The sequence below is a fragment of the Varanus komodoensis genome, unplaced genomic scaffold, assembly GCF_004798865.1.
Source record: "Varanus komodoensis strain SLA01 unplaced genomic scaffold, ASM479886v1 scaffold12, whole genome shotgun sequence".
Classification (NCBI taxonomy): Eukaryota; Metazoa; Chordata; class Lepidosauria; order Squamata; family Varanidae; genus Varanus; species Varanus komodoensis.
The window spans coordinates 6,612,461-6,626,105 of record NW_025335349.1 but is presented as its reverse complement, the minus strand read 5'-3'; the positions used below and the strand labels follow the sequence as shown (position 1 = coordinate 6,626,105).

At 47.7% G+C, this 13,645-nt stretch overlaps 1 protein-coding gene across 5 annotated transcripts in view; it reads right to left on the bottom strand.

Annotated features, from left to right (window-relative positions):
* SMAP1 (small ArfGAP 1) overlaps window positions 1-13,645 on the bottom strand; it is an 88,583-nt gene that overhangs the window by 33,235 nt on the left and 41,703 nt on the right. For all 5 annotated transcript variants that reach the window (XM_044421597.1, XM_044421598.1, XM_044421600.1 and 2 more), the window contains one exon: window positions 11,389-11,473. In XM_044421597.1, coding sequence (XP_044277532.1) covers window positions 11,389-11,473 — 85 coding nt within the window. The remainder of the gene's footprint in view (window positions 1-11,388; window positions 11,474-13,645) is intronic.

Here is a 13,645-nt window from a genome sequence, read left to right as displayed (position 1 = left end):
GAACGGTTGTATCCGAGCACTGCCGGATCGGCATCAAATCCGACAGTACTGTTGGTACCAAGGAAGTAGTAGGACCTATTGAATGAGCCAGGCTGTCAGATTGAGTGAATGAAGGTCCAGGTGCTGTACTGCCCTGTTTTGCTGAGTTATGAGATGAGGTATACGAGGCAGTCGCTGAAAGCTGGTGTCCGACAGATGGAGAACGGTAGGAAACCATGGCTAGCGAGGCCACCAGGGAGTGACAAGAATTCCCCGAGCCTCGTTGAAAGTGATCTTGGCAAGAGTTCTCATAATGAACAGTATTAGGGGGAAAGCGTAGAAGAATGTGTTTATCCATGGAACCATCAGAGTGCCCCCCATCGAGCCGGGACCGATCCCAGCTCGGGAGCAGTAAGTTTTACAGACCGCATTTGAGTGAGTAGCAAATAGGTTTATGTCTGGAGGGCCCATGTCTGGAAAAGGTGATGACAGACTTGACGATCCAACTCCCATTCATGGGTCGTTGACATCAGTCTGCTGAGGACATCTGCCTTCTCATTGCCAGTGCCGGCGAGGTGAAGGGCAAGAAGGATAATTTCCCTCAGAATGCACCAGACCCAAAGTCTCAACACTAGATGAGCGAGGGGAGCAGACTTCATTCTGCTCTGTTTGTTGATATAGAACACAGTCACAATGTTGTCGGAAGCAACTTGAATGACTTGGCCCCAAAGGGTATTCTTGAATGACCAAAGGGCCTTGAAGACTGCCAGGAGTTCTAGATGGTTGATGTGTCTGGTAGCCGTGTGGTCGTCCCAAGTGCCCTGAGTGTGAAGACCAGCACAAAGAACTCCCCAACCCATGAGGGAGGCATCCGTGAACAGAGTCGATGTTGGATGAGGTGGACGGAATGGGATTCTGATAGACAGATTGCTTTGCACCATCCACCATGACAGAGTCAGAACAACAGAGGCTGGGAGATGAAGAGGTCGGTGTGGTGAGTCTTGTTGTGGGTGGAAGAAGCCGTTGAACCAGAATTGGAGGGGCCTCACCCGTAGTCTGGCGTACGGAACCACAGAGACTGTGCAAGCCATGTGCTGGAACTGTTTTGTCCATGTGGATTTGACGAATGGATGAACAAAGCTTTTCCTGCCATTCTTGAGGGAGGAAGGCTCTCGCAGTCATGGAATCAAGACAGGTTCCAATGAAATCGATGATTTGTGAAGGAACAAGGCAGGATTTTTCATAATTAATACAAAATCCCAAGTTATCCAAGAGGGAACATGTAGTCTGGATCGCTGACAAGGAGACGATCAACCAGTCATCAAGGTAAGGGTATACTTGGATTCCCTGAAGCTGGAGGTGTGCACCCACAGGGGCCATACACTTGAAGGCCCTTGGAGCAGTAGCCAGTCTGAATGGTAAAACACTGTAATCAAACAGATTGGAACCAATCGGAACCTGAAGAAGTTGTCTGTGAGACAAGTGGATGCTAAGATGGAAGTAAGCATCCTTTAAGTCCAAGGAAGCGAACCAATCCTCTCTCCTGAGCAACGGAAGGATGTTTTGAAGGGTGGTCATCCAGAACTTTTTAGTTTTGATAAACCTGTTGATGCCACACAAGTCCAATATCAGGCGAAGACCACGGTCCTGTTTCAAGACCATAAAATATCCTGAATAGAACCCATGGAGCCCCTCGGATCGTGAGAGTTGTTGAACTTCATCTTTGAGGACCGATGACGGAGACGTGTATCAGATTGGTCCCAGTGGGGGTAGAGTATCAAACTCGATTCTATATCCATGTTCCATGATGGATAAAACCCACTGATCAGATGTGATGGACTCCCAAATGGGGAGCCGACTTTGCAGTCAATCCCCAAAAGGAAAAGGGGAGTGTGGGTTCAGGAGAGAAGAAAAGGTTTGCTCAACCCATCAACGTTGGCGCTTATTAGAATCCGGGCAGCAATGGCTCTGCTGATAGCGCTGCTCTGGTTGTTTTCGGCGCTGTTGACAAGGCTGGAACTGCTGCTGGCCAGAGAACTGATGGTATGGTTGGTATCGATAAGAGGGACGAAACCAGGACCACTTATGTCTGGATTGATTAGGAACTTCCATATGACGAGCTGTAAAGTGGGATTCGTGGATGGTCTTGAGCTTGTGGTCCGTCCTAGTGTTGAACAGCACCAAGTTGTCAAAAGGCATGTTGTCTATCCAGCGCTTGGTCTCATCCGGGAAATTGCAGTTCCAGAGCCAGGCATGGTGCTGGAGGGCTAAAGCACCAACGAGGGCCCTCAAGTCACAGTCGACATGATGTCTCGCTGTAGACAGCTGCTGAATCGCCACCTGCATCACCTCCCTGGTGAAGACGTGAACCAGGTCCTTCTGCTGCTCCAGAAGGAACGCTGTAATGTTCTCCAGTTTCTGCATGAGGAAATACTAGTAGCGAGCCAGCGTCGCCTCATAATTGGCGATCCGGTGTCCAAGACCTGTGGCGGCATAAATACAACAAGCCATCATGTTGACATTTCACCCTACCTTGCTGCGAGGAGTGTTCTCTCGACTCGCGACCCTGGGACGACTCCATGACGATCGAGTTCGGCTTCGGGTGGTGCAGGAGAAATGGAATGTCCTGTTCTTGAACTTGATACATAGATTCGTATCGCCGTGAACTCAGTTGTGGCTGGTTGGGAAACTTCCACGACTCCATCATCACCTGATGGAGTGTCGTGATGAGTGGCAGAATGATGGAGGCAGATTGCTATCTCTTCACAATGTTATAGAAATTGTCAATTTTTATTTATTTATTTATTTTATTAAAACATTTTTATGCCGCCCCATTCGCCGAAGCCTCGGGGCGGCTTACAACATAGATAAAACAAGTCAAAATCCATATAAAATAATCTTAATTAAAACTCACATTATAAAATAAGCCGCCCTGGCCAGATAAAATTCAATTGTATTTAGCATTTAAAATGTTGCTTAAATAAAAAGGTCTTAGCCTGGCGCCGAAAAACAAATAACGACGGCGCCAGGCGGACCTCTCTGGGGAGCGCATTCCATAACTTAGGCGCCACCGCTGAGAAAGCCCTTCTCCGAGTAGCCACCCTCCTAATTTCTCTCACGGAGGGCTCCCGGAGAAGGGCCTCTCCCGCCGATCTCAGGGGGCGACTGGGCAAATATGGATGTAAGCGCTCCTTCAGGTAACCAGGACCCAAGCCGTTTAGGGCTTTATAGGTCATTACCAACACCTTGAATTGGGCCCGGACTTCAATGGGGAGCCAGTGAAGCTGACGGAGAACTGGTGTCATGTGAACATAACGTCCAGTCCCCGTCAGCAGCCTGGCAGCTCTATTCTGAACCAATTGAAGTATCCGGACCGTCTTCAAGGGTAGCCCCACGTAGAGCGCGTTACAGAAGTCAAGACGGGAAGTCACCAGCGCATGAGTCACTGTTGCAAGGCAGTCGTACTCCAGGTAGGGGCGCAGCTGATGAATCAGCCGAAGCTGGAGGAAAGCGCTCCTCGCCGCTGTTGTCACCTGAGCTTCAAGTGAAAGCTCCGGGTCGAGGAGCACTCCCAAGCTGCGGACCTTGTCCCTAGGAGGGAGTGCAACCCCATTCGGGACAAGGTTCAGGTCACCTTCTCCGAAGCCCGAACCGCCAACCAACAGGACCTCCGTCTTGTCTGGATTGAGCTTCAGTTTATTGGCCCTCATCCAGCCCATTACCTCGGCCAGGCACCGGTTCAGTACAGCCACTGCCTCACCTGGATTGGTGGAAAACGAGAGGTAGAGCTGGGTATCATCAGCATACTGATGGGTCCGCAGCCCACACCTCCTGATGACCTCTCCCAGCGGTTTCATGTAGATATTGAACAGTAAAGGGGACAAAATGGAACCCTGCGGTACCCCATGGCAAAGCTGCCATGGCGCAGAGCCATAGTCCCCCAACACCACCTTCTGGAATCGGTCGTTGAGATAGGAGCGGAACCACCGCAAAGCGGTGCCTCCGACCCCCAATCCCGCCAGCCTATCCAGAAGGATACCATGGTCGATGGTATCGAAAGCCGCTGAGAGGTCCAGGAGAACCAACAGGGACGCACTCCCCCTGTCCTTCTCCCTGCACAGGTCATCGTACAGGGCGACCAAGGCAGATTCAGTACCGTACCCGGGTCTGAAGCCGGACTGAAATGGGTCCAGATAATCAGTTTCATCCAAGAGTGCTTGGAGTTGTCCCGCCACCACTCGCTCTAACACCTTGCCCAGAAACGGGATGTTGGCCACTGGTCTATAGTTAGCGGCCATCCCTGGATCCAGTGACGCCTTCTTCAGGACCGGTCGGACTACCGCCTCCTTTAAAGGAGCAGGCACCCGACCCTCCCTCAGAGAAGCGTTAACCACTTCCAAGATCCAGGTTCCAATCCCGTGCTTGGAATCCTTTATTAACCAAGACGGGCAAGGGTCCAGAAGGCAAGTGGTAGGACGTACTCGTCCAAGCACCTTGTCCACATCATCGGGCCGCAATAACTGAAATTCATCCAATAATTCTGGACCAGACGGTAGCGTTGGTGTCTCCCTTAAAACCTCTGAATCAATAGTGGAATCCAGCTCGTGACGAATCTGAGCGATTTTCTCCCTAAAATGCTCGGCAAAGTCGTCACAGCGGGCCTTTGAGGGTGGAATCAGCTCTTCCTTTGGCCCTGGGTGAACCAGGCCTTGCACCACTCGAAAGAGCTCTGCCGGACGGCATTGTGAGGAGGCAATGGAAGCGGAGAAGTGTCTCTTTTTCGCCGCCCTCACCGCCACAGCATAGGCCCGATAGTGGGCTCTTAAGTGTGTTCGGTCAGATTCATCACGTGATTTCCTCCACCTACGCTCTAGCCGTCTCCCAACCTGCTTCATTGCCCTCAATTCTGGAGTGTACCAAGGGGAAGAGCGGGCTCTGCCCGATGGGAGAGGACGCTTAGGAGCGATCGTGTCTACAGCCCTGGTCATCTCCCCATTCCACAGTTCAACCAGAGCCTCGACAGGAGCACCCGTCTTGTCAGCCGGAAACTCCCCCAGAGCCTTCAGGAATCCTTCTGGATCCATCCGGCTCCGGGGGCGGACCCACACAATCGGGTCTGCACCCTTGCAGAGGGAGATGTCGCTCTCGAGCACAAACCTCACTAGGAAGTGATCTGACCATGACAGGGGAGTCAAGCATAAATTCCTCACCCTCAGACCACCCTCTTCCTGCCCCGTCGAGAAAACCAGGTCCAGAGTGTGTCCACGTTCATGGGTCGGGCCGGTGACATGTTGAGACAGCCCCATGGCCGTCACGGAAGCCATGAAGTCCTGAGCCGCCCCGGTCAAACTAGCCTCGGCATGGATATTGAAGTCCCCCAGGACCAGCATCCTGGGGGTCCTCAACACCAGGTCCGAGACCGTTTCCGTCAGCTCAGGCAGGGAGACTGTTGGGCAGAAGGGTGCACGGTACACCAACAGAATCCCCAATCTGTCTTGGTCGCCCAACACCAAGTAGAGACACTCCAGCCCTGGTCTCGAAGGGACAGGAAGTCCCGTGAGAGTGATGGAGGCCCGGTAAACCAAAGCGACCCCCCCTCCCCTCCCCTCCGGCCGTGAACAGTGCTGGACCATATACCCGGGCGGGCACAATTGAGAGAGGGCAACATCCCCCCCCACTCCCGCCCACGTCTCCGTTATACAGGCCAGGTCGGCCCCCTCATCCACAATCAAGTCATGGATGAGGGCAGATTTGTTATTGGCCGACCTGGCATTAAACAACAGCACCGTCAGGCCCGAGGGGCGACTGACAAGACTCCCTGGCACCTTCTGGCTGGGAGCAAAACCAGAAGTAGGGACAGGTGTCAGCCATCTGTCCCTCCTTCTTCTATGCAGACACGTTAAGCCCCCACCGCTATTACGTCCATTGCCCATCACCACACCAATGGCGGCGCCAGTGCGCTCCCCAGGAAACTCAGGCGGCAACATGGCCAGGGACGACTCCATAAAAACAAGTTAAAACACTTTAAAATTATAAAACATTTAAAATTGGCCGTTCAACAGAAGGGACTGCCACAACAAAAGAGCAAGTCCCCTGGCCAGCCTAGCCCCCCCCCGAACAGCCCCCCCAAACGGCGGCAAACCGCCCTTTGGCCGACGCCCTTTGGCCGCCGGCCCCGGCCGCTGCTGGTGCTTTGTAGCCGCGGGCCGCCCGACGCCCCACCCCGTCCGGGCACGCCTGCCACGTGTGCAGGGGCGTGGCAGGGCAGTCAGGTAGCGGCGGAGTCGGCGGCGCGGCGCAGTCTTCGCGCGGTCTTCGGGCGCGTGCGCGGTGCGGTCTTCGGGCGCGTGCGCGGCGCGGTCTTTGGGCGCGGTGCGGTTCTCGGGCGCGGGCGCGGTCTCCTGCCAGGTGTTGTTCCTCCCGCCGGCACTCCCCCCTGCAGCACTTTGTAGCCGCCGGCCACCCGACGATCAATACTGGGATCGAAGCGGTGCTGGGCCTTGTGCTCTCCAGTGACCCAGCCAATCTCACCATCCATTCCCCAAACGTTGAATACGACTCCTCGGGTGAGTTGGGACCTTGCGTAGTAATCACCGTGTCCAGTGAGGACGACGCTGCATCCGAATCCTCTGACTCTGAATCGTAATGGAGAGGAGGACTGGAGGAGGAGTCAGCCAGTGAGGAAGGGTGCCTGGTCTGAACTGCCGCGGACATCGACGGAGCGTCCCTTGGGACTGGAGACAGTGTATGCTGGCGTACCAATGGATAATATCCATAGGGTGCATAGTCGTCTCATGGTTCACAGTGGGCACTTGCACTCAGTCTCCGGAAGGATGAGCAGAAACATGGGGCTGCTGCCGCATCTGATGAAGTGGGGCCCTCAGAGAAACCTCAGGTGAAGGCTACAGAGCAGGTGAGCGTGCCATCGGAGGAGCCATCTGTGAAGACTCCCGCATCTCTCTGTCGGAAATTGATCCCGGTATGGTAGCCTCTGGACGATCGGGTGAGAACAGAGTTGAAGGGACGACCTGTTGCGGGGACCCTGGTGGAGTCACCTGCATGGCCAGTTGAAGAGCCATCAACTGCCATACCAACATAACCATTGGGACTGACGGGACAGACAATCCCGAATAATGATGACGTGGCTGACTGGCCTTCTTGGTCTTATGGGCCCTGTCCTTTTCAGTCTTCTTATGGCCCAAGGACTTGTTGGATCCGCTGTGCTTCCTCTTCTCCTTTTGTTTGTGAGGAGACTTGAAGAGTATTTGCCCTCTGGCAGAGTAGCTGCATCGGCCGATGGGTGGGGCGGAGGGGCAGCCGAAGAGGAAGGCTGCGCAGCGGATTGGGCCACCAGTTGATCAGATGCAACCAAAGCCTGGACCAAGAGAAGTTTGCGCAGGCGGTTCTTCCTGTTTTTTCGTGCCTGTTTGGTGAAGGCCTGGCAATGGCCGCACTTATCGGTCCTGTGATCTTCTCCAAGGCAGAGAAGGCACAGATCATGCGGATAAGTGGGGGACATCTTGGCCCCACACTGAGAGCACTTGCGGAAAGCCACATGCTGAGCCATCAAGATGAAAGGAGAAGATAGTAAAGTCGAGAAATATAAGAAGAGAATAAATTTTATATATAAAGGGGGGAAAGGGGAATTAAAAGAAGCTTCCAATGGGGAGGGATTAATATCTTGGAAATCTTAACAAGAAAACTAAGAGAATAGAAGAACAACGGTAAAAAAAGGGATTGAGATACAACAATATAGCTACAGACTGAGAGACAAAAGGCTCAAGGCACAGCAAACAGCAGTTGCAAATAAGACCTGGGAAATGGTGGGCACTCCACCTTCTTATACTATGGGGGGGGGGGGCGCAGAGTTCCCGCTAAAACTGTTAAGCTTTCAAATCTTCCCAGCTACAGGCATTGTGCAGGCGCAGCACCCATGTGTGTGATGCACAGAGGCCACGACGAAGAACTTGTATTTGCAAATTGGAAATCTCTAACTGGTTAATATTTATTACTGTGGTTCTATAGTGTCTTCCATGTTTACATACGCATGGTAAAATAATAAACATTTTTCTCCACTGGTAAAAAAAAAAGTATGCTGAGTTGGAAAAAGAACAAAACAGAGCACACACAATGGTAGAGGAGTTAGTAAGTGGTATAGCTTACAATGCTTAGCATAGAGAACAATAGCACCCTCTCGCAAAGCCCTTAAAGCTGAAACACAATGGAGCAGATACAAATAATAGTGAGCATTTAAAAATGGTAAATACAAAAATAACTGAATGCATCCAAATACCTCTTCCTAAACCAGATCAGACACCAGTGGAAGAATGGGTTTGCTTCCCTTCCTGCAGCTCCCTAAATATACCATGCAGGATTGGAGGACCCTCCTCATCAGATTGAGGGGAAGTGAACAAGAGGAGAGAGGTCTGCTCTCAGGAAGCTGTGCAGGATCATTACCACCTTATAGGAAAACAAAATTCTTCTAACTGGTGTTCATGATGTGCTCTATTCGCACTCACGGGATAAATCTCTAAAGAATAGGCCTCCTTTTCTTTTATTAATCTTATTCGGCATCAATTACTATCATTTCACTTAAAAGTATACACGTCCAACTATACTGAACAAGATTGATCCAAAGTGTAAAATTATGTTTCATTTCTTGAGAGCTGAGGAGATAAATCTGTACAAGAACAATGGTAATGATTCAGGAAAGCCTGTGCATGCGTGTACAAACTGTTTCCATATGCACAAAAGGATACTACTTAGTTTTGTATCTCACTGCCACCACCTCTGTCTCACAGGATGTCATTCCAGAAGGTAGTCTAATCTTGGGATGCTTTTGGCAGGGTAAAGGGGACTGCAAGGGGAAATGGAGAAGCCACTAGAAGGGGAAGCCTTAAGAACGGCGGAAAAAAAAGTTCATGTGCTGTACTTTGGATGCTGGCCAGCGTCAAACAAAATTTGGAAAATTCCTATAGTAAAAAGTCTCTAGTTTACCCAACAAACAACTTCAAATTTATGCAAAATCAATTTGGGAATTGAGACTATATCTAGATTTGTGCAAGTGGAAGGCTCCATGAACAGGAGCCTGCCCCACTGCAGTCACTCTACACTCCCTAAGAAGCTTCTCGAGGGCCAGAGGATTATCAGTAAAGGCCTGGAATCTGGCACACGGTGTCATATTCTGTTGTGTGAGCAATGTTACCTTGTGCAATGGATGCATACAACCTTTGGAAAACAATCCTGACAGATTTTTCAATATTGCTATACCAGTATAAGCATTTAACTTGCTTCTTAGTAGGAAGAGCTAGTCGTAGACCAAATAGTAATGGTGGCTTCTAAGAAATGAACAAGCCTCGCTATACTTGTGAGTTTGCACCCTCTCTACTCTCCCCATGAGGATCTTCCCTCCCTCTCCAAATTTAAGGGTAGCCAAAATCTGCAGTAAATTTGTTAGTTCAGATAAAGCAGCAGACTATGGTTTGCCTCAAACCAGATGTAGTGAAAAGGGCAAGGTCTGGCATTATATCAAAAGTATGCAGCCACCAGTGATGAGTAGTGACTACTTATGATGACTGGAGTTGAGTGAATTGCGTTAATATATATATTTTGAAACTCCTCTTAGATTAATGCCTTCCAGTCAGAAGTTGAACCACTGGTCAACTTTATACTGATGCACGCACATGCGCGCACACAGAGACTGTCAAGAAGTTGAATTATTCCACAGACACCCAGAAGCTATTTTCACAGATCTTATTAATATTCAGGAAGCTCCCTCTAGTGTAGCGAGCAGTTTGGCTTCTGCTAGGAATACCTTCAGTTAAATAATTTAATATTTATGCAACAGTGAAGAATATAATAAGTGTTAACAACCTTTTTTCTCCTAACCAGTAGCATACTCTCCTAAAGCACTAGCATTTTTGGAACCAATTTATGTACCTACAAGCACTGTTTACTAAAATAAAACTTTTCTGTCTAAGGTAATGGCAAATTAATGCTTTCATTATTTTGTCAAGATTTTTTCATGGCAATTCATGTATTGTACCTAATGTACCTTTCCCTCCCTTGCTGGTGATTTGGCTAGTGACATAATGGCTGCTATGGCAGGCTGGCTTGTCCAAAACCAAGTAATTCACTTTCAGTCAATAAACTGAATACAAGTAGAGGAAGAAAGGTCTGAAAATGAACATAAGTCCACATTATTTGATGGCACAGAAGCCCACCAAAATACTTAATCAATCTCAGTGAGGATTACTTCTGAGAAAGTCTGCATAAGAGTGGAGCGCTCATCCACACACATACAACAAAGATTTCCCCATGTCCAAAGCAAAGGAAAATGCCCCCATCTGCAAAAGGAAAGAAAAAGGTCCCCATCAGGGTACAGTTCTGATGGAAAACACAAGGCTAGAGGCTAGAGAAAATAGCGAACTGAAGAGGTTGAGAAGACCTGGAGGTAGAGGAAATAGTGAGATAAAAGGTAAGAGGAAGAAAGCTAAGAGAGTAGCTACAGTAAGAGAGAACAGTGGCAGCAAGAGACAGAAAAAGGAGAGAATTGCAAGAAAAGGGGTCGAGGGGCAAGAAACTGTGAGGCTAGAGCTTAGAAGCAGAGAGAAAGGCCAGAATATAACTCTTTCCTTCCCTCCCTGCTCCAGGAACAGCCACACATTCAAGAAGAGGAAGATCTTGGCATCCTAATTCTTTTAAAAACTTGTATTTAATCTGCTGCTGCTGCTTTTGAAGGGCAGGGGGTGCAGAGCTTTGTGGGTACTATAAGAGGTCCCCACAGGATGTAGGTTAAGTGTATAATATCCTTAATAGATAAGAATCCAACAAACAACTATTTTGACATATCTGGCCTAGTTTCCACAAGGCCATTTGCCTTTACCTTTTTTCTAACAAGCAAACCCCATCTGATCTTGATACTAGCATTTCAAATCCTTCCCTTTCAAAATAAATAATGTGTACCTGGGGTGGGGGCTGCTGTTTGAGAAACCCAGTTCAACAAGCAGGTAACATTACTTGTGTGATTCTTTAGGACAGGGGTATTCAACAGAAACTATACAGATTTCACATGGGTATTAGGAAACTGTCTACTTTAGGAAGGCAAACGTAGCTTTAGACGACACACACACACACACACACACACACTTTAAAGTGTCAAAGTCCAAAACACTTTGAAGATCACTTTGATAGTTTCCTGCTCCCCAAGGACCTAATTACTTGTAGTTTAGTAGACAGCAATGCACAGACCTGCTTCAGTTTTTTCTCTCTACATAAAGGAGAGTAAAGCACCATTTTAAATTTAGTAAACAGTATTTGACAATATGTGGAAGAACAAACTTAGATTATTGTAGGCACAGCTCTAGCTACAATTGTTTTTCTACAAGACAAATATGAATGACTACTTACCAAGTCCCAAAAGGTCAACAGTGGATTCTGGCACTTTCTTGGGACTTGCTTTAAGCTCCAACTGCTGATCCTCTTTCTTCGGAGGCTTTATTTAAAAACAAGGAAAGATTCATATAGAATCAGGAACAAAATATTACAAGCAAGTTGCATCCTGCCTCACTTTTAATGTGAAAGTACTTTGATCACTTACATTAAGGTTACTAGAATGTAAAGCTGGCAACTTTTTATGTAAGATTTATACATGCAAAATACTACTTATAACTTCTAAATGTTTTAAGTACACCATACACATATCACAATTGTAAGGGCAGCCATCTAAGGAACCTCCTTCTCATATTAGGTAGAGAACAGAGGCTGACAAAAAAGTTGTCTAAGGAAAAGACGAGGCACTTCCAACCCATGCCCTAACCTGCTCCTCTGAGTTATCCCAGGTAGCCACACTGCCTTCTCTATATTACCGGGTGTTTCCTTGTTCATCTGCCTCCTGCAAATTATACAGTCATTTCCCAACATATCTCAAGGGGTGCGGGGGGAGGGGGGGAGAAGGGCAGTCTTTTCAAAAGAATGGCTAAAGCACTAAGAAGCATTTTTCTTCACTGGCTGGTTTTTCTTGTACTTTCCTCACATTTTAATTCTGTTTCCTAACAGAAACAGCTTTATTTCTGTAGTATTTTGACTCTGAATGCGAGTTGCTTTTGTGTAAGCATGCAAAGTATTCAGCTTTTTTTCCTAAGTAAACACACCTAATATTCTATCAATGTGTAAACATGCACAGTATTCTGCATCTGAATGTATGGAGGCTGCTTCTGAGGAAACATGCATAATGCTTACTCAGAAGCAGGTTACGGCAGCCACCATGACGAACCTAAGCAGGTCTGGGTCTGGAGAGTGCTTGGAGGATAGATGACTTAGGAACTGCATGTAGCCACCCTGAGTACCACAAGGGAAGAAAGGTGGGAAATAAATGTAGTAAAAATAATCTCTCTGCTGAGCTTCACCATACCCATCAGTGAATATGGGAGGATTTTTTGGATGGGGGTAACTTCTTAGTCCTGCCCACTTCTGAATTTGAGCTCATCCATTATTGAAATGTGCCCACAGGATCTTTTCTGAAATTTGGCCCATGGCTGAATAAAAGTGAACATGATTTGAATTGGGGAGATACTGGCACATCGCTCGGTCTCTCTCTCTCTCTCTCACACACACACACACTGACAATTACAAAACCACAACAAGTCACTGTGCAGTAGTGCTAAGAACATCAAGCTAATCATGTTAAGACCAAGATTCACACTCCCATTCAACTTATCCATTAAGTGCACTGGCTATCCTTGGACAAGTTACACTTTCTCTGCTATGCTACCTAAAGGATTTCTTGTGAGGATTAAATTGTAGGATAAAAACCATGTACATTCTTCTTGGCTTCTTAAAGAAAGAGCAGCTTATAAATCCAATGAATCAATACTTAAATACCTTAACATACAGAAAAATGGGACAAGATGACCACCACAAAGCATTGCTAATATTGGACATTTTACATTTAGTATCTAAAGAAACATGTAACTGCCTCAAGCCTGCCCTCACTTAGATCATCTTCCCAGACCCTCCTTCGGGAAGTTGAGCTGGACTGTTAATTTTAGCAGTACATTTTTACAGACTAAGGGTCTAAGAAAAGATTTTATGTTGCATAATACTACAGATGTCTATAGCCTCAAAGTGGGCACAAAATGGCATAGCCATAGAACAACATAGCACTATGCAAGGCAAGTGAAATAATCCAATTAGAGTGTGGGTCAACTGCAAGCCTACTACAGTTGGCCTTTTCAGAGGTGAAGGACCGTCTCAGTGCTGCCCTCACCCACAGTTATGGAAGAGGTTTCCCCACTGAGGCCCACCTGAGACCAACCTTTCCGATGCCAGGTTAAGACTGTCCTCTTCCGCAGGGTATTTAATTAGCTTACTGTTATATTGGGGCTTTGTCAGCTGCTTCAGCAGCTCTTATGATTTAATTTGTATAAGCTATTGTAGCTTTTTATTCTTGTTTTAAGTCTGGTTTTAATTTTTGTATGGTAAACTTTTATGATGCTTTGTATTTTATATTGTATATTTATGTGAGCTTCAGCTGTTGGGTGGTATAGAAATTAGATAAAAATATTGCAGGTACTCACATTCTTGTGACGCAACTGCAACATTAAGTGATGTACTAACTGTGTGTAACAAATCACAAATCAAAGAACATGAGTAAAACTGTCACACT